Source organism: Oryx dammah, unplaced genomic scaffold (genome assembly GCF_014754425.2).
Source record: "Oryx dammah isolate SB20612 unplaced genomic scaffold, SCBI_Odam_1.1 HiC_scaffold_8, whole genome shotgun sequence".
Lineage (NCBI taxonomy): Eukaryota > Metazoa > Chordata > Mammalia > Artiodactyla > Bovidae > Oryx > Oryx dammah.
In genome coordinates, this window is record NW_024070192.1 from 12,561,710 (window position 1) to 12,584,140 (window position 22,431).

Genomic DNA, 22,431 nt, shown 5'->3' on the forward strand with positions numbered 1-22,431 from the left:
TAAGAGAAGGGCTGGGCAGGAGATGTCCTCGGAGGTCGGCAGCAGGTGAAAGGTGGACCTGGGGCTCCTCCTCCTCATGATGGGGCCATCCATGGCCTGTGGGTGAGCAGCATTCCTGCCTGGCCTTCCTCACTCCATGGCTAGGGCTCGTCTCCCGATCCTGAGCCTGTCTCAGACCCTGCCTGGTGCAGATTAAGTGGTATTTGAGTCTTTTTTGAATCTGCTCTACCATTTTTTCCCCTATTGGGCTGGTCTAAACGAGGTTTTTGCTTACTAGTGTTTTTAAGTCATGAGACGATGTCTCCTTGTGGCGTCACGTGTTAAGCAACTTGTAACACTTGAGGTGAGGTTGAAATGGGCTTCTCGCTGACTCTTCAACGCAAGTCGAGGCTCCAACATGTTTGGGGACACGTGGGCTCTGTTCCCTGCCGTGGGTGGGGCGTCCTGCCCCGCCGCTTGGCAGACAGGTGCTGACAGTTGGCTTTTCTTTTTTAGGTGCACGTTCAGGTTTCCGAGCACAAACATCAAGATCACGTTCACTGCCCTGTCCAGCGAGAAGAGGGAGAAACAGGAGGCGCCCGAGTCCCCGGTGAAGCCTGTGCAGGCTCACATCTCACCGCTGACCATCAACATTCCAGACACCATGGCCCACCTCATCAGCCCCCTCCCTTCCCCCACAGGAACCATCAGGTATACAGCAGCTTACATGGGGATGGGAGTCCCCATAGTGTCAGGGTGTGAGTGTGGACATGACCCTGACCAAGTTTCAGGCCTTGCCTCTTGCTCTTGGACATTCAGAAGCCATCGTGCATCACGGTAGTGGACGGCAGTGTATAGTGATGACGCCTTCCTTCCCAGGCACTGACCTGCATGGAGAGAGAGATGTTGAGGCACTTAAAATATCGTTCAGTTTCCGAATACCACTTACTCTCGGTTTCTTGCATGTGAAACACAGTTCCCAAATGTTCCTGGTTTTCACTTGTGGATTCTTTTATTTGAGTGTAAGTTTAGGGATAGGTGATTTGTGGTATTGGTCTAAAGTGTGAGTCATGTTTTCAATTGCATTTTGGTTTGATACCAAGACTATCTTGGTTTGCCGCAACTTTATGTAAATTCTGATAACTTACAGTTTGGATTTCTGAGTTTGACCTCAGTAAGGTGACAAACTTGTGTTTGTTCTAATGTTTGTTCCAGGAGTGTCAGGAAGTAGAGAATGGTGCCTTCCGGGCCTACTCTTCACCATGGAATCCAGTGCAAGATGGTTACGTTGTGCTGAGCTTTCAGGGGGCAGTAGCTGAGGGTCAGGTCAGGAATCACCCAGGACCTGCAGATGAGACCCTGGGATAGGGCTCAGATGGTCAGTCTTCTTCCGTTCAGTTAGAAGAGTGAAGTATGTATTCAGGCATCTTCTTCAATGTGAGTAGTATTAGACTTCGGTGCCGATGAACACACTTGCTTCTCTTGCGAGCCTAGCTCCTGCTGTCCACAGGGCCTGGCTGGGAGGCAGAGAAGACATTGTTTGCCTTGTCCACTGTGGCCGACCCCACATGTAGCTGAGTGGGGAGGGCACAGAGGGAATGCTGCAGCTCTGAGTTGTAGCTTTCAGTCAAACACTCTGTTTCTTATCTTAAAAACCAGCATGGACAGAAAGGTATCCCTCTGGAAAGGCCTGTGGAGGAAATGTCAGGTAGACTGGCTGCTCGGCTCCGTGTGAGTGCAGCTGCTGTTGGTTGGGCCCCTTCTCTGCCCCCTGCCACAGCCCCTCTGCTGAGGATGCTGCCTCTGTCTTGCCCACTTAGTTGAATTTGTCTCTGTGTGACTAGATGGATCAGGTAGTAAGTGTGGCAGTGAGTAGGCAAATAGCAGCAGCTGCATGGCCAGATTTTTATTCAGCATTGCATGAAAAATGTGCAGAATTCACGGAGGAAGAGGAGAACGCCCTTGTGTATGTACCCACATGGGACAGCGGCCCACAGTGGAAGCAGCAGCCTTGAGGTCAGGCCACTGACACACGGCCCATAGGCACCCAAGGAACTGGAGGTTGTTGGAAACCTCAGAGTTTGGATCAGCTCCTGACCCAACCTCTCCTCACCTCCTGGCCTGTCTTCATCCTGTATTCCTTGCTCATCTTCACCCCACGGCCCTCCACCAGCGTTGAGCAGCACAGCGTCTCTGCTTCTGAGATGACTCATGGGGGAACCCACCACTGCCCAGCCCAGGGGGACAAGTCACCTGCCCCATGTTGACCTTTCTGAAATGTTAGCTCGTTTTAAGATCATAGAGCGAGAGTTCCGTGCTTGTGGTTCTGCCGTCTGCCTTGTCCTCTCTCTTTCGGTGCTTTGAGTTGTCCTGGCGCGCAGTACGCTCTTGTTTGGAGGGTGAGTGCATATACTGACGGTGCGTACTCTTGGTAGGGAGGCCAGCAGTGCTGCAGAGGGCACCGGCACTAGTGTGCTGCTCCACCTTCTGGCCCATTCCTTTCTAGTTCAGTTTTCAGGGGTAACTACTGTTTCTTAAGGATTTTTTCCAGAAATTTCTTAAACATTTTCAATACTTATTTTTTATCCAAAGTACAAACGAGAGCTAAATATATATACTGTTCTATAACTTACTGGATTTTTAAAACAATCTTTTCTTGGCATCCTTCCATTTCAGTAGCTTGTTCTGTCTGTAAAGTATAATAGTACTGTACAGAAAAGGGAGCATAAATTAAATACGTAATTTGGTGAATTTACAAATGAAGTGTATTCTAATCAGCAAAGATCAAAAATCAAAACATTCTCAGTGTCATGGGCCAGCCCTACCTCATGAAAAAAAAAGTGCATTTTTAAAAGCGGGTTTCTGTTTCGGATTTCTGTGTGTTTCCTGTGAGCCCCTCACAGCCTGCCTGCATGTGTATCTGTGTCTACCACCTCCTTCCCTCTTTGTGTGTCCTGTCTTCAGCCTGGCTACTGTTCCCTTCTCTCCAAATTTCCCTTGATCTTTCTGGTATAGCTTGGAAGCCGTTGTCCTTCATTGCTGCCTGTCCTCGGCTCCTTGGTGGAGGGGGACGAGCAGAGCGGTGCTCTTTGCTCCTCTTCCAGGCTGAGCCCGAGAGCCGTCACGTATGGCTCTGTGTCCTTGGTAAGTTCCTAAGATGATACGTGTGGAAGCAAATACCTGATTTCTTGGAGTGATCTTAAACTTCACAAAGATTAATGAGTCCATTTTTCCAGTGAACATACTGAAGTTCTCTTACTTTTAAAATTTGTTTTCCTTGAAATAAGAACCAGTTACCGAAATACAATGTGAGGTATGTTCTATAATAGACTGATAGGAACAACCTTTTTTCGTCCACAGTGCTGCGAACTCCTGTCCTTCTAGCCCCCGGGGAGCAGGGTCTTCAGGGTACAAAATGGGCCGTGTGATACCATCTGACCTCAATTTAATGGCCGACAACTCACAGCCGGAAAACGAGAAGGAAGCTTCAGGTGGAGATAGCCCAAAGGTAAATAAATGTTTCATAGCTTTGAAACAGAACCCAGGGCCTGTTGGGTAGCAGCTGTCTTCACCTGCATGTCAAGGAACACCCACCCAGGGCCTTTTGAGAAGTGCCCGACTACCTGGGTGCGAGGTGATTGCTGAGTGTGTTCTCAGTGCTGGGCTCTCAGAGATGCATTCTTTTGATCATTCAGCCCTGGGCCGTCCTCAGCGGCAGCCGTGGGCCCAGGTGCGAAGGGTTTGAACCCTTGGTCCTCATGGGGTCAAGTGCCTGGTGTCCTAGGAAACTGTTCTTGGAGTTCAGTAGTGCTGTCCCAAATGCTGAAGGTTGCACATGTGCATGTCTGAACGTGTGTGTGCACACATATGTGCACGAACACACACCTTGGGGAGGACACATCAGTCCCTTTCAGATGATAATTATTGGATGATTTACAGTAGGACCCTGACTGTTTCTGTTCTTTGCCCCAGTAATGCCCCTTCTAAGACTTCATTTAAGGGAAATGGACAGAAATCTCAAACTAAAGTTCAAACAAAACAGAAAATTGGAAACAATCTAAATGCCCCTAAATGAAGGAAGGTTGATTAAGTAAGGGAATCTTACGTGACACAGTTACTGATATGAAAGTGCTCTTGATAGAACGCTAAGTGAAAAAAGAGAAGAAAACCAGACATAGTGTTACTTTAAGCATGCATTTATATAAAATGTGGTCTATTCATGTAGTAGGACACATCACACCTGTGGGAATGGATATGTCGGGGCTGTGCACCATCTGTCTGTCTACAGCAGCCAGGAGCCTCTTGCACAGGGTACTGGGCAGGCGCGGACACGGGGCACTCTCTGTAGGATTCCGTTCTTGTCCATTTCCCTGTTTAAAATCAGGCAAAATTAAGTTGTATTGTTTTCAGATACATTCTTAGATGGTAAAACTTAAGTCACAGCTGGGTTCTGATTAGTACAGAATGTCAGGAAAAGTGGTGGCCTTCTGGGAGGTTGAAAGTGGGCGGGTGGCGGGGCAGGGCATGAGGAAGCTTCTGGGATGTGGGCTGTGTTCTCTCGACCTAGCATTGGTTGTACTGTTGGTCACTTTATAAAAATTTGTTTTGGGCTGATACGGATATATTGTGGGCTTTCCTGTCTATTACAGTTTTTTTTTTTTTTTAATGGAAATGTATAGAAGAAAGATAAAAAAAGAAACCCACACAGCAGCATAAACACAGTGAGGAAGGCTTTATGCTCTTGCCTGGTAGGACTCCAGCTCAGTTGCTCCACCATCCCTGTCCTGTAACTCAGGGTGAGCGCATTCAGAGGACGGACAGGGCAGTGCCTGGCCCAAGTGCTCAGGAAATGCCAGCTGTTGGAAAGTGAGGTGCTGGGTGATTCAGTCTCTTTGTGCAGAGAACATGCTCCAGCCAGCTGTGTTTGTCTCTTAACAGTATCTAAATTGTTCATTTCTTTATAAGGAGTATCATCTTGAATGTATTGTTTTGCAGTTTACTGTTTGCATTCAGCATTATGTTTTGTTGATACGTGTAGTTCACAGCCAGAGAGAGGTACACCCTCTCCCCAGTGGGCTTGTGCATGTGTATGCGGTTCGGAGTCGTCCCAATGGCAGAGAGCCCTGGTGTGTCTGAGTACGCTGGGACCAGGAGTGCCGGCAGCCCTGCACACCTGAGCAGTGCCTGCCCGGATGCCTTGGACCCCGGTGTGGGAACCCCGAGTCTGGCTCCTGGTACTCTTCGTCTGCTTGGGTTTTCTTACAAGAGGTGCTCCTTGGTAGTTCTGAGTGGACATCACTCTCCTGCTTTGGTGTTCAGCACTCTTGCCCTGTCTCCTTGTATGCATGAGAACCCCCACCAGGGCCTGGGACCACTGGCCTGGCCCAGCTCTTCACCTGACTGTGAGATCAACATGATGAGCCTATGGCGTGGATCAGCATGCATACTCTGGACTCTACTGAGGTCCAGAAATTCTACTGAGTTTTTCCTCATTTTCTTATTCTTTTTGTTTTTGCCCTTTGGACTTTTTCCTTACATGGTTTTAATGTTCTTTTTTCTACCGTTCTACATGTGTTCATTTGTTTCCTCCAGATTTTCCAAATGCTTTCCCATCATATTACATCCACCACCACCACCACCCCACACACATACAGCCAAACTCAGTCCCTGGGCAGTGACAATACAGAGTCCTAGCCACTGGACAGCCAGGGAATTCTCCCCATCATATATTACTTTTATAGGAAGGAAGACAAGTATTTTAGAAATGCTTAAAAATGTCAAGAATTCTGAACTTCAGTAAGTTTAATAAAAATTTTGATTACTTCAATACTTTTTTTTTTTTTTAACTTTAATACAGGATGATTCAAAGCCACCTTATTCCTATGCACAATTAATCGTACAAGCAATTACAATGGCTCCTGATAAACAACTCACCCTAAATGGAATTTATACGCACATCACAAAAAACTATCCCTACTACAGGACTGCGGACAAGGGCTGGCAGGTAAATCCTTTTCAGTTTATTATTAAATGTTTCTGTTACATGTCTTGTATATGCTGGTTGACAGCTGAGAGGGGCATGGAGTGGCTGTGTATGTAGCTGGGGCCTAGGTAACATGAGATGAATGAGGGTCTCTTGTGCTGAGGGAGGAGGAGTGTCGGACACCTGCTGTTGCCATGCTCTTTCTAACCTTATTAGCACATGGCAGAAGGAACCATGGTTCTGAGGAAACCTCAGCCCTGTTTCTTACTGTCATGGTCTTCACGGAAGGGAAAGGAATGGGTCGTTTGAGATGTTTCTCTTGGACCAGTGAGGGAGGGAGAGTGAAAAATCCTGCCCATCCTTTACTTTGGCAGTCTTCTGTCTTCCTCATTGACTTCTGAAAACTTACATAGCTTTTTGAATTTTGCACAGAGATGGTTTTCAAACTGTTACTGAGGAACCCTTTCTTCAAAAGATGCCTCCTTCAGGTAGCCAGTACACAAAACATGGACACAGTGCTGCTCAACTGGGGAGCCTACCTACTTGTTGACTTGTACTTACAGCCTATTCCTAGGCTATCTGAATCTGGGTCTCCTCAGAGGACATTTGGAAATCGGTGCATAGTATTTCCATTGTTTAGCTTTTTAATTTAGTTTTTCAACCTCTGCATTGTATATGTTTTTCTTCCTTGTGTTTTTGAAGTGTGGAACGGTAAAAGCGTATCAAAAGAGAAGAAATACACGTTTACAAATTTTGAATTCATTAAGTAATCAGGAATGGCCACAGAATTCCTTTGAGTGTTAATGAGTACATGATTCTTTGACAAGTACATCTGTTGAACCATAACCACAATCAAGTAATATGGCCAGGGAGTTGGGGGGTAAGCCATTTTCTGTTTAATGGAGGGTAAAGACTTTTTCCTTCTGTCTGCAGATCTATAAACATGTTATGATCAAAATCCTGACTATTTCCTTTGTAAAGGGTCTTTAGTCTGTAAAGGCTACTCTCCTGGGCTAGAGCATCTGTGTCCTGCCCGCCTTCCTGTTCACAGCCAGGTGGCATTTCCTAGTGGGCCATGAAGGAAATGCTGGCTCCGGAAAAACACTTTCATATTCAGCTACCTGGCAGGTCCCTTAAGATGATGTACAGTAAGTCCCAACAGTATTTACTACCATATTTTAATCTGTAACAGTGAGGTTGTGCTTCTAAGAAAATGTAAAACAAAGGAAGCAGAGGCAGACAATAGTCTGTGTCCATGGGGCACAGCTTCCTGTGCACGGGCAGGTGAGGTCTCACATAGTGCCCTGTCCAGGAGCTCGGGAGAGGTCCACGCAGCTCACTGTGTAGAATTTTGATAATTTGAAATGCCAGTGAGCTGGGCTGTAATAGTATTTCTGAAAAACCTGGCCTGACTTTGAACATTCTGTTTCCCTCTTGGTTGTACTTCCTGTGCTTTGTAGCATCTATTTATGCGAGAACTGATACTGTGCATTACAAGGTTTTCTTGTTAGAGGCTGGAGGGCAACCTATTCCTGGCCTTAGTCTCCTGGGGAGTGAGTTAGGTCAGGAGGGGCTGTGGTCACAGAGAGGTGAGGCCCACGGAGGTGACCCCTAAGCACAGATTGCTGCTGGCTCCTAAACCGACTTCACAGCCTGCTTAGAACTGAGAGTTACAAACTGTCATTAACACTTTTTATTGAAACATCTTCTTTTCTGCCCATATAAAGGTCATAAGGATGACTGTGCCTCTTGCCTGTGAAAGGCTGCTCCTGAGACACTGTGCACCTGCTCTGGTTATTTTAGCGGGAAATGACTTTTCCTGCTCCAGCCTTCTTTAGTTTATGGATGTGCACTCAGATTCCTGTCCTCAGCAGTCCTTGCTCTCCCCAGCAGGCTTGTTTGTGTCCTTTTCTGTCGTTGGACTCTCTGAGCTGCCCATCCTGAGGGACTGCACTTGCAGTCTCTACACAGAATGCTCATTCCTGTTCCCTCTCTCCGGGCTGAAAACAAAAGGAGTTTTGCAACCTTGTTTCATAAAAGACCCAGATCCTTTTTCTTTTAAGGGGGAAAAAAACAACACCACCCAACTGTCAACCAAAACAGCGCATTTTTCAATTGGGGGTTTGCAGACTGCATCCTGCCACCCCCAGTGGGTCAGAGGAGGCGGCAGTGCTGTGCTTCTTAGAGCTTGAATCCTTCCCTCCACCTCAGTTTCTAAGATGACGTGTGTGGAGTCTTCCCACTATACCAATCCTGTGCACTTAATGGAAGTCCATGGCTCCTTACTTTATGTATTTTGCAGTCTACCCATGGCAAAGCTTTTTGATTAGTCTGGAGCAAATTTGACGGTAGAGCAAGATGGTCTGAATAATGCCACTAGCTGGAGAGATGGCATATTTATCTACTTTGGTTGCCTACTTATGCCAAAATGTTTTACTTTGTTATGACTTATAATTTTACCCTACTCAGAACAGAGGTATTTGTTGTGCCTGAGAAGTTTGAGAATTCTGGTTCTCTTGGCCCCTCAAAGGATCAGAGCTGGTTTCTGAGAGTAGAGGGAGTGACTTGTGCTCACCTGCACCCTACACATTGGACTCTCCTTTAGAAAGTTCTTCCTGTGAATTTCTTTACAAGTTCTTACTACACAGAATACACACTGGCAAGTGCTCAGTGCTGAGTGGGGCTAACAGACAGAAACTGCGTTCTGGGCAGGAAGGCTGGAAGCGCTCAGGGAGGGCAGTACAACAGGCGCAAGTGACCGCCCCTGTGCCCTCCCCTCCTCAGCTGGGTTCTGGGAAGCAGCCTCTACTGGGGAGAATTTGGAGGAAAGAGAATGTGCAAAGTATTGCAGATCCTTTTCTTCATATTTAGTTTTAAATAATAACCCACCTTTTCTCTGAATACTTCATAACAATCTGAGTCACTGGAATCAAATTAGTGTGGTCTTAATGTGTGTAGCTTGATTTGATCAAATTACGAAGGCCTTTACTTTTACCTTAAAAATACAATTTCTGTGTATGTGTCAAATATTTCTTAATACCTCTTCATATTTTCTAGAGTCTTGTTGGCTGGAGAAACACAGGTGACCATTAATTGGGCTCATTTGTCTGTGGGATTGTTGTCAGAGTGGAGGAGAATTTAGGCCCTCTTTTGATGGTGCAGACTGGGTTCAGAACAGAAAATAACAACTCCCTGACCTAAGGACTGACCATACAGCTTGTGGTGGTGTGAGGGGTAACAGCCGCTGTGTTGCTGACCCTGGTCCTGACCTTTGTCAGTGAGTAGAAGCCCTAGTGTCCCAACCCCTGAAGTGGCGTTCCTGCCTTCAGATCGCCGCTGTGCTAACCTCCCTTTCTCCTCCTAACAACATGAATGTGAGCCTGCTTCACCCCATCGGTGCAGTTCCTGCCTTCACGTGGGGCTCAGCACTGCCCTTGTCATGCATCACTGAGCACGGGGGCTAGGCAGTCTCTACCGAGCTCCTGTCTGAGAGCCGGCTTCCCGTGGTGCAGCCCAGAACTCTGCACCCTCAAATCCAGTTCACAGTGCGAGTGTCCTCCACTCTCATTTTCTAGGCTGGCTTTTCTCATTCTTTTTTCTTAGGATCTGCCTTCTACTCCACACTCAAAAGGTCTGAGTGCAGACAGAGGACTGCCTTCTCTGTCTTGATGGGGACACCAAGAATAGATTCGATTTTCTGGAGGGATTTGCCAGTAGGGCTTGGTTGATTATCAGCCAGACCCTGTAATAGAACATCATAGCAAGTATCTTTGTGGTTATGGAAATATTCTGAATCTAATAGAATACATCTCCTTATAAACAGTCTTCACAGATCAGACACAGCCTAGCCTGTCCCTTCATCTTGCCAGTGAGATGATTGACGTCCATAGGCATTGGTGGTTTGTCTTGGCCTGTGACTGGTATGGTTCTTGAATAGTCCCTTAGATTGGTTGCAAAGTAGTATTTGACTTACTTGGATTTCTGAGCCACCTCTGGCAATTCAGAATTTTAGGTTATGGCTGGCAGTTCTATTAGAAAGTTAATTGGAGAACTTAGAAATAATTTTTTGATGACCCAGAATTTTAGTTTGAGTTGAAATTTTAGTAATTTAATCTATTAATTTTCAACTTTAACACTAATACAAGTTCACAAAATGATCTGAATGCGTGACTTGCATCCAGCTTTTCCTGAGCTTTTGGAGGTCTCCAATTTGGGTGCAGCAGAGAGGTCTCCTCAAGTCATGCGTAAACTGTGAGCTGAGTTTTTTGTAATAGAAAGAAGAATGGACTTAAGGATTGAGAAAGTTTCTCCATGTGCTTCACAAGATTATTTTGCGGATCAAAGTATATGGAAGTTCTTTGACTGGAAGATGGTGTCAATAATATTTCTCAAACTTTGGCTCTTTTTTTTTTCTCCTTTGCTGGTTTGCCAAATACCTTATAGCGGATTAATTCATTTTAAAAGCTGTGATGGATTCTATAAGTTAATTTTGTACTGATAAAAATAATATTTTAAAGGGATGGCTGTTCTCGACACTGTTCGTCTCCAAAAGGAGAGAGGTCACAGTGATAGCCTTTGATTTCCTGCCTGGTAAAAAGGTAGAAGTTGATGCTTTTCCCATTGGAAGTAGCTTCTTTTCGTGTGGTATAGATTTCTCTCCCCTTCTCCATGCCCCAGTTCCCTTCCTTGCCTGCCGGTGCCCACCCTGCCATGCTGTTGACAGTGCCCCATGTCCTCTGTGGAAGCTGCCTGGCAGCCTCTGAGTGGTCATGCCCGCAGCTCCTCCTGCACTTCGGGGAGGGCCGGTTTCTTCCAGCACAGAGCTACAGGACCTTTTCAGGGCACTAAAACTGGGGCACACTTTTATTTCTCAGCAAAGAAATATATGAATTCTACGTATTTTTTTATGTTTCATAGAATTCAATTCGCCACAATCTCTCTCTGAATCGTTATTTCATCAAAGTACCACGTTCCCAGGAAGAACCAGGCAAAGGCTCATTCTGGAGGATAGATCCTGCCTCTGAAAGCAAATTAATAGAGCAGGCTTTTAGGAAAAGACGGCCTAGGGGCGTGCCTTGCTTTAGAACCCCTCTGGGACCGCTCTCGTCTAGGTAAGGAAAAAAGACAAACAAAAAGACCTCTCTTAATGGTCAGTGGATTTACCTTTGATGTATTGGTAAATTTTCCTTTTGAAAATGAAGGAATTACCAAATGCATTATGATTAAATGTTGGGCTGGGGATTTGGGAAAAAAAGAAGTGTTGGATGCCTCTCATGTATTTTTGTTTCTAGTGCTAAAACAATTCAGATTATAAAGTTTTATTTAAATTGTATTCCTGTGCAGCATTGTTGCTTCATTGAATGCATATTGTCAATATGATGAGTCGGCAATATGACGATGCCATGTTGATAGTTTCTTGCTTTTCCTTGGCATGTGAGAAGCTCTTTAAAGCTACATCTTTGCTGTTTCATTTTTAGCTTCATTAATAGTTACTCTGCGTTTTTAAATGAAAAAAGAAATGACTGTAATGTAAGTCTTGAGACCCAACCAGCTCCACTTGCAGGCTGCCGGCTCCTGCTGCCTGGCTGTGGGTGGGAACTGCTTAGAGAGGCAGCCAGTCCTGCCCCATGCTGTGTGGCCCATGCTGGGCGTGGAGCAGCAGCGTCCTGCACACGGTGGCTCTGTCCCAGCCATGCCAGCCTTGTTGAGTGTCTCAGGTTATAGGCGTCACACAGAAAGTAAGACTTAAGAACTGTAGTTGGTTGGCAGAAGACAAATGACACCCCTTTTTGCAATATACACTTACTAAAAACAACGGGGTAGCTTAATGAGTGCTTTATTGTAAAAATCCATTGTCTTCTTTTTGGTTGTACAGAAGTGCTCCAGCCTCTCCCAATCATGCTGGAGTGCTGTCTGCTCACTCCAGTGGTGCCCAGACCCCTGAGAGCCTGTCCCGGGAAGGTTCACCAGCCCCTCTGGAGCCCGAGCCTGGTGCCTCACAGCCCAAACTCGCTGTCATCCAGGAGGCGCGGTTTGCCCAGAGTGCACCAGGTGAGATGTGCAGAGGGCAGGTGTGGTGGGAGAGGGACGGGTCAGATGGGCGTGTGAGCCAGAGGCCTTGGAGCCTTTGAGCCTTGTGCCTGATAGGCTCTGAGAAGCTAACTGCACTGTGTTCTGTTTTTTTTTTCTAATCAGTTAACATTCTTTTGTGACTCGTATGTGTAGGTACCTGAAGAATTTTAGAATTAATCTGTTTCTCAATTGTTTCATCATTCATAAGTCTATGAAAAAGAATTCCCTCAAAAAGAAATAACATAAATTAGACAAAGTAGACACTGTCAGGAAATAAATGTCTATTTAGTAGGTAGGTGAATATTTCCTAGTGTACATACAAGTTGTAATGTGGAATAAAAACGTGTGCCCTGGGGAATTAAAAAAGTAGTGTGAAAATGTGTTCAAGGTAATTCTGTTATGGTTCCTACTTGGTTGGCAAAATGTGCATTTTGATGTTTTGGAGTTCCTGGCCATGCTGGCAACAACCCCTGCCAGCTCCCATCTGTAGTTCCTGCTGCTGGAGCCCAAATGCCCAAACCAGAAAGAACAGAGGCTGGCAGAGCTGCTGGTGGACAGCTCTGTCTCCACGCTTCTTGCTTCTCCACACCTGTCATAAGATGGAGACTTCGATAACAGGGAGCACGGCCCCCTCCTTCAGGCCTCATTGGGCAGCTCCTTCCCATATCCTGTGTTGATGTTTTCTTTTTCATGAGGAGAGAACTGTGGGAAGAAGTGTTGTAAGAAATCTGAACAGGGACATCCCTGGCGGTCCAGGGGTTAAGACTCCACACTTCCACTGCAGGGAGCATGGGTTCGATCACTGGTTGGGGAACTGAGATCCCTCATGCCATAAGGTATGGCCAAAAAAAAGAAAATCTGAACAAAGCAGAGATTGCATTTTTAGCAGTTAGATATACATTAACTATCCCCATTAAACATGTCATTTCTTTCATTGTGAATGACTGCATTATTACCAGATGAAAGGGGCCACCTCCTGTTTTCTTAAATCAGCCTGTAGGTTGCAACTGAGGGGTCAGTTAGTTGGTTCGGGATACCTGAGCCTCACTTCTGCTCCTGTCCTCGGCAGGCTCACCTCTGTCTAGTCAGCCCGTCTTAATCGCCGTGCAGCGACCACTGCCGCCGACGATCAAGCCTGTCACCTACACTGTCGCCGCCCCTGTGACCACCTCGACTTCCCAGCAGCCCGTGGTGCAGACGGTGCACGTCGTCCACCAGATCCCAGCGGTGTCCGTCACCAGCGTGGCTGGACTGGCCCCAGCAAACACATACACCGTCGCAGGGCAGGCTGTGGTCACTCAGGCAGCTGTGCTGGCCCCCCCGAAGGCGGAGCCACAAGAGAATGGAGACCACAGAGAAGTAAAAGGTAAGCAGTAGAGGCAGTCGCTTTGGGCAGTTTTTCAAGCTTTTAAAAACCTGCCAGCCTCGTTCACCTGACCCTTTGCTAACATGTTACGTAACGTTATGCTGGAGCAGGGATGTTCGCCACCTGGTTTGCTTTGCTTTAAATTGGTGAGAGTTCTGTAAGCTACCCAGTAATATTAGTTGATGTCATTTTTTTTTCTCTTTTCTTTGAATTTAGTGAAAGTAGAACCTATCCCTGCGATTAGCCATGCCACATTAGGTGCTGCTGGCCGGATCATTCAGACGTCACAGACCACCCCTGTCCAGACGGTCACCATAGTGCAGCAGGCACCTCTAGGTCAGCACCAGCTTCCAATAAAAACTGTAACACAAAACGGGACTCACGTGGTGCCAATCCCCGCCGCTGTCCACGGCCAGGTGAACAATGGTAAGCAGTGTCCCCCGTGGGTAACTGGGTGCCAGTAACCTGAGTGAACGTCCTCTGCTCTCCTTTTATGAAGCGTGGTGTTAAAGGTTTTCATTCTATTACAGTTCTCATTTTTCTGAAGAAATGTTTGCATTTCTAAACTATTGGAAACGGAATAGGAAGTAGCTGGGAAGTAGCTGTGGGAATTGGCTCCCTTGTAATTCCCATTGGAGGAGCTATCTGAAGAGGAAAGCATTTCTAAGTACCTAGAGAGATGAAAACACTCCCGCCTTTCGTAGCCATCTAGGTGTGGCCTGGAAACAGCCTGGCAGCTGAATGGTGGACCCTGACTTCGTACTGCCCCTTGGGGGCGTTTCAGCTGACTCCAGAGGCAGTGCCCTCCCCTGGGGCAGGGGCTGCTTGAGAGTATCTGCTGTGCTCTTTGTTCTGAAGGCCCTCAGGAGCCCTGTTGACATGGTTCCCCATGGATGTTCTGACGTAGATGAGCTTAAGGGAGCTTTGCTTTTAAATCAGAAAACAGAGAACCTTCCATCCAGTTCCACAGAGCACTGTGAAGGGTAGGAGTCCGGCTGGCTATTGAGTCAACTCAAGATATTTGGGTCCTTGGAGCTTGTGTTCAGACATCTTAGCAGTGGGTTTTCACTCAGGTGTGTAAAGTGCGTGCTGTCCACCTTGTGGGCTGTTGTGATTCAGCTGCAGGACCTCAAGCAGTAGAATCAGAAGCTATTGGCTCAAACTAGCTCTTTGTGCCCAGAGATAGTTTCTCTGAAAGAGGGTGGGGAACAGAAGGCTTGATTGTGTTGACCTCTGAATCCTTATTGAGCTATTAAGGGATGGAGACCTGGGACACCTCATGTGATTCCACTTCCCCCTGCTCCTCCCTAAATTTAACAGAGATCTGTAGGCAGATCTCTGTTGTAACATTACAGACAAGATCTGTAATGTTTTCTAGGGAAGATTAACCACCAAGAGTTTTTTGTTTCTAAATAATAGATAACATGCCACCTGTGGATAAATTGGGAAATTTGCAACCAGTTGCCCATTTAAAATGCTTTCTTCCTCAAGCCATGTGTCTCCTAAGTAAGAGTTGCTCAGGCCTCATTTTTCTTTTCTCTGTGAGTAACTTCATTGTCACAGGCAGTCCAGATGTGGCAGACCTGGTGACCCTTGGCATGGCTGGAAGCAGATGGTGTTGAGGTGGACGGTCCATTTCTGGTCTGAGCTGTTCCTCTCTGTCTTAAGTCATGAAGACATGGTGTGGGCCAGTGATTCCCAGACATCATGTGTCTTAGAATCACTCAAGGGCTCTGTCCCAGAATCCCCAGTTGAGCAGATCTGGCCTGGGGCTGAAGAATGTACATTTCTCATGTGTTGCAGACCTTCCAAGAAGCACTGTGCACATCAGGAACCTTTTATGTCTACCTGTCTAAGGAGTTTAAAAAACTGAGTATCCCTTTTACATATTTAAATTGGTATCTAAAATTTTTCTTCATAAATTTAATAAGCAAGTAATTAAATTTTCCACTATTAAAAATATTGATGTTTAATTTTTATTACTACTATTTTTCACTGCACATTGCAGCTTGTAGGAGCTTAGTTCCCTGACCAGAGATTGAACCCTCTCCCTTAGCAGTGAAAGCACAAAGTTCTAACCACTGGACCACCAGGGAATTCCCATTACTGATGTTTTAAAATAACACATCATTCATTTAAATGTGCTCCTGGCTCTGAATACTGTCCTGATTTGATACCCACTTTTCCCATGTGGCTCAGCTGGTAAAGAATCCACTTGCAATGTGGGAGACCTGGATTCAATCCCTGGGTTGAGAAGATCCCCTGGAGAAGGGAAAGACTACCCACTCCAATATTCTGGCCTGGAGAATTCCATGGGCTGTATAGTCCATGGGGTTGCAAAGAGGAGGACACGACTGAGCGACTTTCACTTTTCACTTCACCCATATATCAGTACACAGGTAGGCAGGCTCACGCATCCTCATGGCTAAGTCCCATGCCCCCCACAGATTTTGTGCTAATGCCATATACTTCATGATTGAATGTCATTTACTGAGTACGTCTTTTCTCTGCAACAGCAAAATGTAGAAATATTAAAGATTTAATTATCTGACTATAAGGATTCACTTATCAATTGTTGTAACTGAGGAATTGATCAAAACCAAAATTCAGTTCAGTTCAGTCGCTCAGTTGTGTCCAACTCTTTGCAACCCCATGGACTGCAGCATACCATACCTCCCTGTCCATCATCAGCTCTCGGAGTTTACTCAGACTCATGTCCATTGACTCAGTGATGCCATCCAACCATCTCATCCTCTACAGTCCACTTCTCCTCTCGCCTTCAATCCTTCCCAGCATCAGGGACTTTTTCAAATGAGTCAGTTCTTCGCATCAGGTTGCCAGAGTATTGGAGTTTCAGCATCAGTCCTTCCAAAACCAAAATTTTAATTCTTTAAAAATTGTATTTGGGAATTCCCTTGCAGTTTAGTGGCTAGGACTCTGAGCTTTCACTGCTGAGGGAGCAGGTCCAGTCCCTGGTTGGGGAACTAAGATTCTGTAAGCTGCACGGCATGGTCAAATAAATCAGTTTATTCATTCATTCATTTTTAGTAAAGATGCATTTCTCAATACATCTCGGCTTTAAAGAAAACCACACAATTATACTGATGATCACTGCTGGCAACAGTAAGGAAAGTGCTGGGTCAGCCCTCAGAGACCTTGTTCCTACTTAGAAGAAGGAAGGATAGAAGAAATGCTGAAACTCCTTCCAGTTTTAGTCATCTTTCAGCAAAAACTATTTTAAATTGTCTGTTAGTGGGAAATTTTATTGGTTCTCCGTCAGTTTAGTCTCAGTCTTTTACTTAGAAATCACTTGGTCCAGAAGAGTTTGCTACCTAGTCAGTAGTAATTGAGGTTCACAGTGCCAGTGTTTTCACTCTTCCTTGGTTTCAGGCTCCCTCTTGACATTTTCATTCCCAGAACCAGCGCAGTTGAGTGGCTTTAGAGAGGGGCTGTTAAGAAAGGGGAGGAGGGAGGAGGTGGCAGATCAGCTTTAGGAAGATTGTGTGGGCAAGTGGAGATGGTGGTTTTCCTGAAAACTGGTGTTGGGTGGATGCTGTATGACCCAGCTGTGGCCTCTTTTACTCTTGAAAATCACTCTTGAGAAAGCTGTGCCTGTTACTAATGAATTTTGAAAATCAGAAGGTTTGATATTTCAACTTTTTATTGTGGAAAATGACAGACATTCTGGAAATCAGGTCATAGCCTACTACCTTGTTCATATTCCCCACCTGCTCTGTCTGCTCCCATCCAGGTATGTCATTCCCTGTTTGAGCATGCATCTCTAAAAGATAAGAATTCTCTTTTAATACATAAGCACAATACCATTATTATAGTTTTAAAAACAAACAAATTCTTTTCTCCTTAGGATTCAAATAATATGTACTTTTAAAAAATTGTGGTAAAATATACATGCAAAATTTACCATTTTAAAGTATGCAGTTCAGTGGCATTAAATACATTGACAATATTTTGAAGACATCACCTCTAACTAGTTGAAAAGCATTTTCATCACCCCAAAAGGAAACCTCATACCTGTTAAGCAGTTACTCCTCATTCCCCACTTACCTTAGTCCCTGGTAACTACTAATCTCCTTTGTCTCTGTGGATTTACCTGTGCTGGATATTTCCTGTAAATGGAATCATAAGAACTGTGGCTTCTGCTAACTGGCCTCTTTAACATTCCGAGGTTCGTGCACGTCACAGCGAGCGTCAGTGCGTCACTCCTTGGCTGAATGTATTTCCATTTTGTTTACTCATCATCAGTTGGTGGGCAGTTGGGTTGTTTCCACCTTCTGGCTATTTGGAATAATGCTATTACATTCGTGTAAAGTATTGGTTTGAATCCTTGTTTTCATTTCTTTTGGGTGTGTACCTAGGAGTGAAATTGCTGAGTTGTATGGTAAATCTGTGTTTACTTTATTGAGTGCCATCAAACTGATTTCCACAACAGGCACTGCAATTTAACATTCCATCCTCAGTGATGTATAAGGGTTCTATTTTTCAGCCTCACTTGATGTTTTCTCCTTTTATTTTTGATCACAGTCATCTTAATTGTGGTTTTGATTTGCATTTCCTTCGTGACTAATGTTGAGCATTGGACTGATGACATTGAGCATCTTTTCATGTGCTTGTTGGTTATTTTGTAGCATCTTTGAAGAAATGTCTAAATCCTTACACTGTTTTTTTCTAAAGTGGGTTTGTCTTTGTTGTTGAGTTATAGGAACTCTTTATATATTCTAGAAACTTAGGTCCTGATCAGATATAGATATCCCCTGCTATCCAAAAGTAGAGAGTTCCCATGAAACCTGAGAACATGTCTAGCTAACGGATGTACAAAATGAGTCAATATAGAGCACACATGCTCACAGACACAGTTCAAAGCTCTGCTGTCTTGATGCTGAGATGGAGTGTGGTTCCTGGGGAGGAGTTTGGCTATGCCACTCACTGCTTGGGGTGCTGCTGCCTCTAATGGCTTGCTGCAAAACAAGTGGTAAACATTATTTTTGCTTTTCCCCTTTCTCCATAGAAGTGAAAATCCTCTTTAGATTTCTTTCCATTAGCGAAAATGGGTAGTGATGTAGTTATTTCATAAAAGCAAAGTGGCATAAAGGAAACTTTTACAGAAGGGCGTAGGGAGGATACTTGTATATGATTTGCAAATATTTCCTTCCATTCAGTGAGTTTGTCTTTTCACTTTCCTGATAGTATCTTTAACACACAAAAGTTTTTAAGTTTGATTAAGTCCAGTTTCTTTCCCTTTTGTTACTTGTGCTTTTGGTGAGAATTCATTGCCAGACCTCAGGTCGTGAAGACCTACACCTTCCCCTGTGTTTTCTTCTACTAAGAGCTTTAGAGTTTAGCTCTTACATTCAGATCTTTGATCTATTTTGAGTTAATTCTTGTATCTCATGCAAGCGCCTGTTTTCATATTTTGCATGTGGAGATCAGTTTTTCCAGGACTACTTGTTGTAGAGACTGTTGTTTCCCCGTTAAATGGTCTTGGCTCCGCTGCTGAATATCAGTTGACCTCAAATGTATGAGTTTATTTCTCTTGGTTCTATTTCATTGATTTTTATGTCTGTCCTTATGCCATAATCACACTGTTTTGACTGCTGTAGCTTGGTAGGAAGTTTGGGGGTCAGGAATTATGAATTTTAAGATCAGCTTTTCTAATTCTGAGGGGAAATATTGGAATTTTGATAGGATTGCATTAAATCTGTAGATTGCTTTGGGTAGTATTGCCATCTTAACATATTAAGTTCCCTCATCCTTGAGCATGAAATATCTGTTCATTTATTTAGGTCTTCTTTAATTTCAGCAGTACTTTATAGTTTTCATTGTAGAAGTCCTACAGTGTTTAAGGCTTGGTTAAAATTCTCCCTATTTCTTTTGAATGTTTTTCTAAATGGAATTGTTTTCATAATTTTCTTTTGAGATTGTTCATTGCTACTGTAGAGAAATACAACTGATTTTTTTGCATGTTGATCTTGTACCTTGCACATTTGCTGATTACATGAATTTTTTATTTGGGGGTTTCTTTATGTGGATTTGTTAGAATTTCTGTATATAAAGATTACATCATCTGCCAGTAGAGGTAGTTTTACTTCCTTTCCCATTTGGATGCCTTTTATTTCCCTTTCCTTCTTGCCCAGCTGCCCGTAGGACTTCCAGTACAGTGTGGATTAGTGTTGGCAAACAAGCATCCTTGATTTTGAGAGAAGCATCCAGTCTCTCAGCATTGACGCTAACTGTGGATTATCATACATGTTATTATATTGTCCTTTAGTCTATCAAAACAGTGTATTCTGTTAGTTGATTTTATATGTTGAACCACCCTTTCATTTCTGGGATAAATCTCACTTGGTGATGGTGTGTGATCCTTTTAATATGCTATTGAATTCAGTTTGCTAGTATTTAGTTCGAGGATATTTATATCAGTATTCATCAAGGATATTGGTTTGAGTTTTCTCATATGGTCTTTGGCTGGCTTTGGTATCTGGGTAGTGCTGGCCTCGTAGAATGAACTTGGAAGTCGGGCTCAGGCCATTGTGTATTGGAACCTCTTCTTGGCTCTTTCTGGGGCCAGTCATACTGCTCCCCCCAAAGCCCAACATGCTGTGGTCACTTCTCAGCTTCTTCTGCACTGGACCACAATTCTGGTCACAGATTCAGTCCATTTTTGTGGAGATTCTGCTGCCCTTGACCTCCAGCTTGTGGGGTGGTGGTCTGGGGAAGAAAGGAGTCTTTACCCTGCTGACAGTGTTCCCCTGTGAGCGGCATTTCACTTGTCATCCTAAAGAGCCTCTGCTATGCTCACAGGTACTGTTCCCGTCTCACAAAAACTGGCCTTGGCTGGCCTTCAGCCTGTGCTTCGCTGGGGTCCAGGTCCTGGTGCTGAGGAAGCAAAAGGGTTTTGTGGAAACCTGGGCTGTCTGCCCAGTGGTGTGCTCTCTTAACTACCCCCTGGCCTCCTCCGGGAACCACGTGTAGGTTGTGGATGGAGCAGGCAGGGCGCCCATGGGACCAGCATGGCCTTCTGCTGGTGCACGGGCTGGAGTTGCTTGGACTTGGGCCAGGACTTGGGGGCTCAGCCAGGCTAGCACTGAGACAGCATCACCTCCGGGGCGATATTCTGCCTCTGCCTGCAGCGCCCGCCTGGTTTGAAGCTGCTGCTTGGCAGGGCCCCTGGGAGGTGGTCCCACACATGCACTTGAGCCTCCATACTTGGATGCCATGTTTGCAGATTTCTTGCAGATCACTGAAATTTACTTATAGCTCCCAGGTTGACACTCTGCGCTTTCACAGTCCTTTGCAGGCTTGTGCAGAGCAGCAGGGTATTTGAATTCGGCATGCTGGCTCCCAGTAGAGCAGGGTGTGGTAGCACCCATCTCCTTGTTTCAGCTCCCGCTATGAACATGTGTCTTTCCCACTGTTTCTTTCTTTTTTAAAGTAATTTTTTCTTTGGCTGTGTTGGGTCTCTGTTGCTGCATGGCCTTTTCTCTAGTTACTACGAATGGCGACCGCTCTCTGGTTATGGTGTGCTGGCTTCTTTGCTGTGGTGACTTGTTGCAGAGCACAGGCTCCGGGGAGTGGGCTTCAGTGATGGTGGTGCACAGGCTTAGCTGCCCCATGGCACGTGGGATCTTCCCGAAGCAGGGATTGAACTGGTGTCCTCTGCATTGCCAGGCAGGTTAACTAACTGGACCATCAGGGAAGCCCCCACTGTTGCTGAGGGCCGTGTGTTCCATGTTTTGTGCTTCTTGGTGGTGGTTTTGCTATTTAAAGTGGGCTCTGGGCCTGGTTCTGAGAAGGCCTGGAGTGTTCTAGGCATGAAGGTTGTGATGTGCCTTATGGGGAAAATACAGGCATGAGTTCTGTGTTAATGGATAAACAGTATAGGTTAAGTTGTCTTTAATCAAAAAACACATAATACAGGGCATGTGTCGATCAGCTGACAAGCCCTACCCTGTGTTCCCCCTGAGACAGTGGCTCGGCAGCCGCCAGCCTGATGTCCCGTCTGGTCTGGCTCAGCTCGGGGCTCTGATTGACTCGCAGCTGTGTCAGGCACCTCTCAGGAGCAGCGGTGCTGGGCTGTAGCAGGAAATGTGTGCATAAGTTACACTCAGACAGGAGTGGAGCCCCTGCCTGAGTGGGGAGGGCACCCCAGGACACGGCCAGGAAACCATGCAGGACGGTGCCCGGGCAGCGAGACCTATAGCGCCAGGCCTGCTGTGGGAAGCAGGCGAGCTGGGGGCCGGGACGGAGACAGGTGTTCACAGCGCCTGGGGGTTGTGCCACCGTCCAGAGTGTAGCCGCTGGCCTCTGCCTGTATGCGGACTATGCTAATGGATGGTTGGGGAGCGTGGGGGCTCAGGACGGTGCCTGGCGTCCCCTTGAAAGGTGACCCCCCAGGAGCTGAATCCCCCTCCTGCTGAGGCCCCACGTGACTGAGGGCCAGGCACCTCAGCAGGAGCACAGTGCTCCTCCTGCCTGGTGGGCACGTGTGGCCTCACAGGGGAGAGGCTCCGTGTAGCGTGTCATCAAGGCCGCCCTCCCACCCTTAGAAAAGGAAGCCTGTCTTTCCAGGCAGGTGCCTTGAGCTCTGGTTATTGCCGCCATGGGCACAGAGAGGGCACGTTTTGATGCTTGTTGCTCACGGAGGGGCGGAGAGGTGGGATGAGTCTGGCTGTGAGGTGGGCTCTCAACCCAGGCCTCAGTCCCGGGCCCACACCTGTGGCTCACCAGTACGGCTATGGTTGTGCCGTTTTTCCAGCGACGCAGTTGGGTTGGATGTGGAGTCCTGGGGCAGCAACGCGTTTGGGTTGGATGTGGAGTCCTGGGGCAGCGACGCGTTTGGGTTGGATGTGGAGTCCTGGGGCAGCAACGCAGTTGGGTTGGATGTGGAGTCCTGGGGCATGTGGGTTGGGTGTGGAGTCCCTGGGCAACACGCGTGTTTAGGTGGCATCCCACCTGCTCGCTGTGGCACCAGTGCCCCTTTGCCGTCTTCCTTCTGAGACTTCTCTGCCCACTC

The 22,431-nt window shown here is 46.1% G+C and overlaps 1 protein-coding gene across 1 annotated transcript in view; it reads left to right on the forward strand.

Moving 5' to 3' along the window:
* Nucleotides 1–22,431, forward strand: part of FOXK2 (forkhead box K2) — a gene marked incomplete at its 5' end in the record, with an annotated part of 51,545 nt that overhangs the window by 23,832 nt on the left and 5,282 nt on the right. The window contains 7 exons of the mRNA XM_040244326.1: nt 496–690; nt 3,340–3,487; nt 5,837–5,983; nt 10,880–11,073; nt 11,838–12,013; nt 13,104–13,400; nt 13,617–13,826. Coding sequence (XP_040100260.1) covers nt 496–690; nt 3,340–3,487; nt 5,837–5,983; nt 10,880–11,073; nt 11,838–12,013; nt 13,104–13,400; nt 13,617–13,826 — 1,367 coding nt within the window. The remainder of the gene's footprint in view (nt 1–495; nt 691–3,339; nt 3,488–5,836; nt 5,984–10,879; nt 11,074–11,837; nt 12,014–13,103; nt 13,401–13,616; nt 13,827–22,431) is intronic.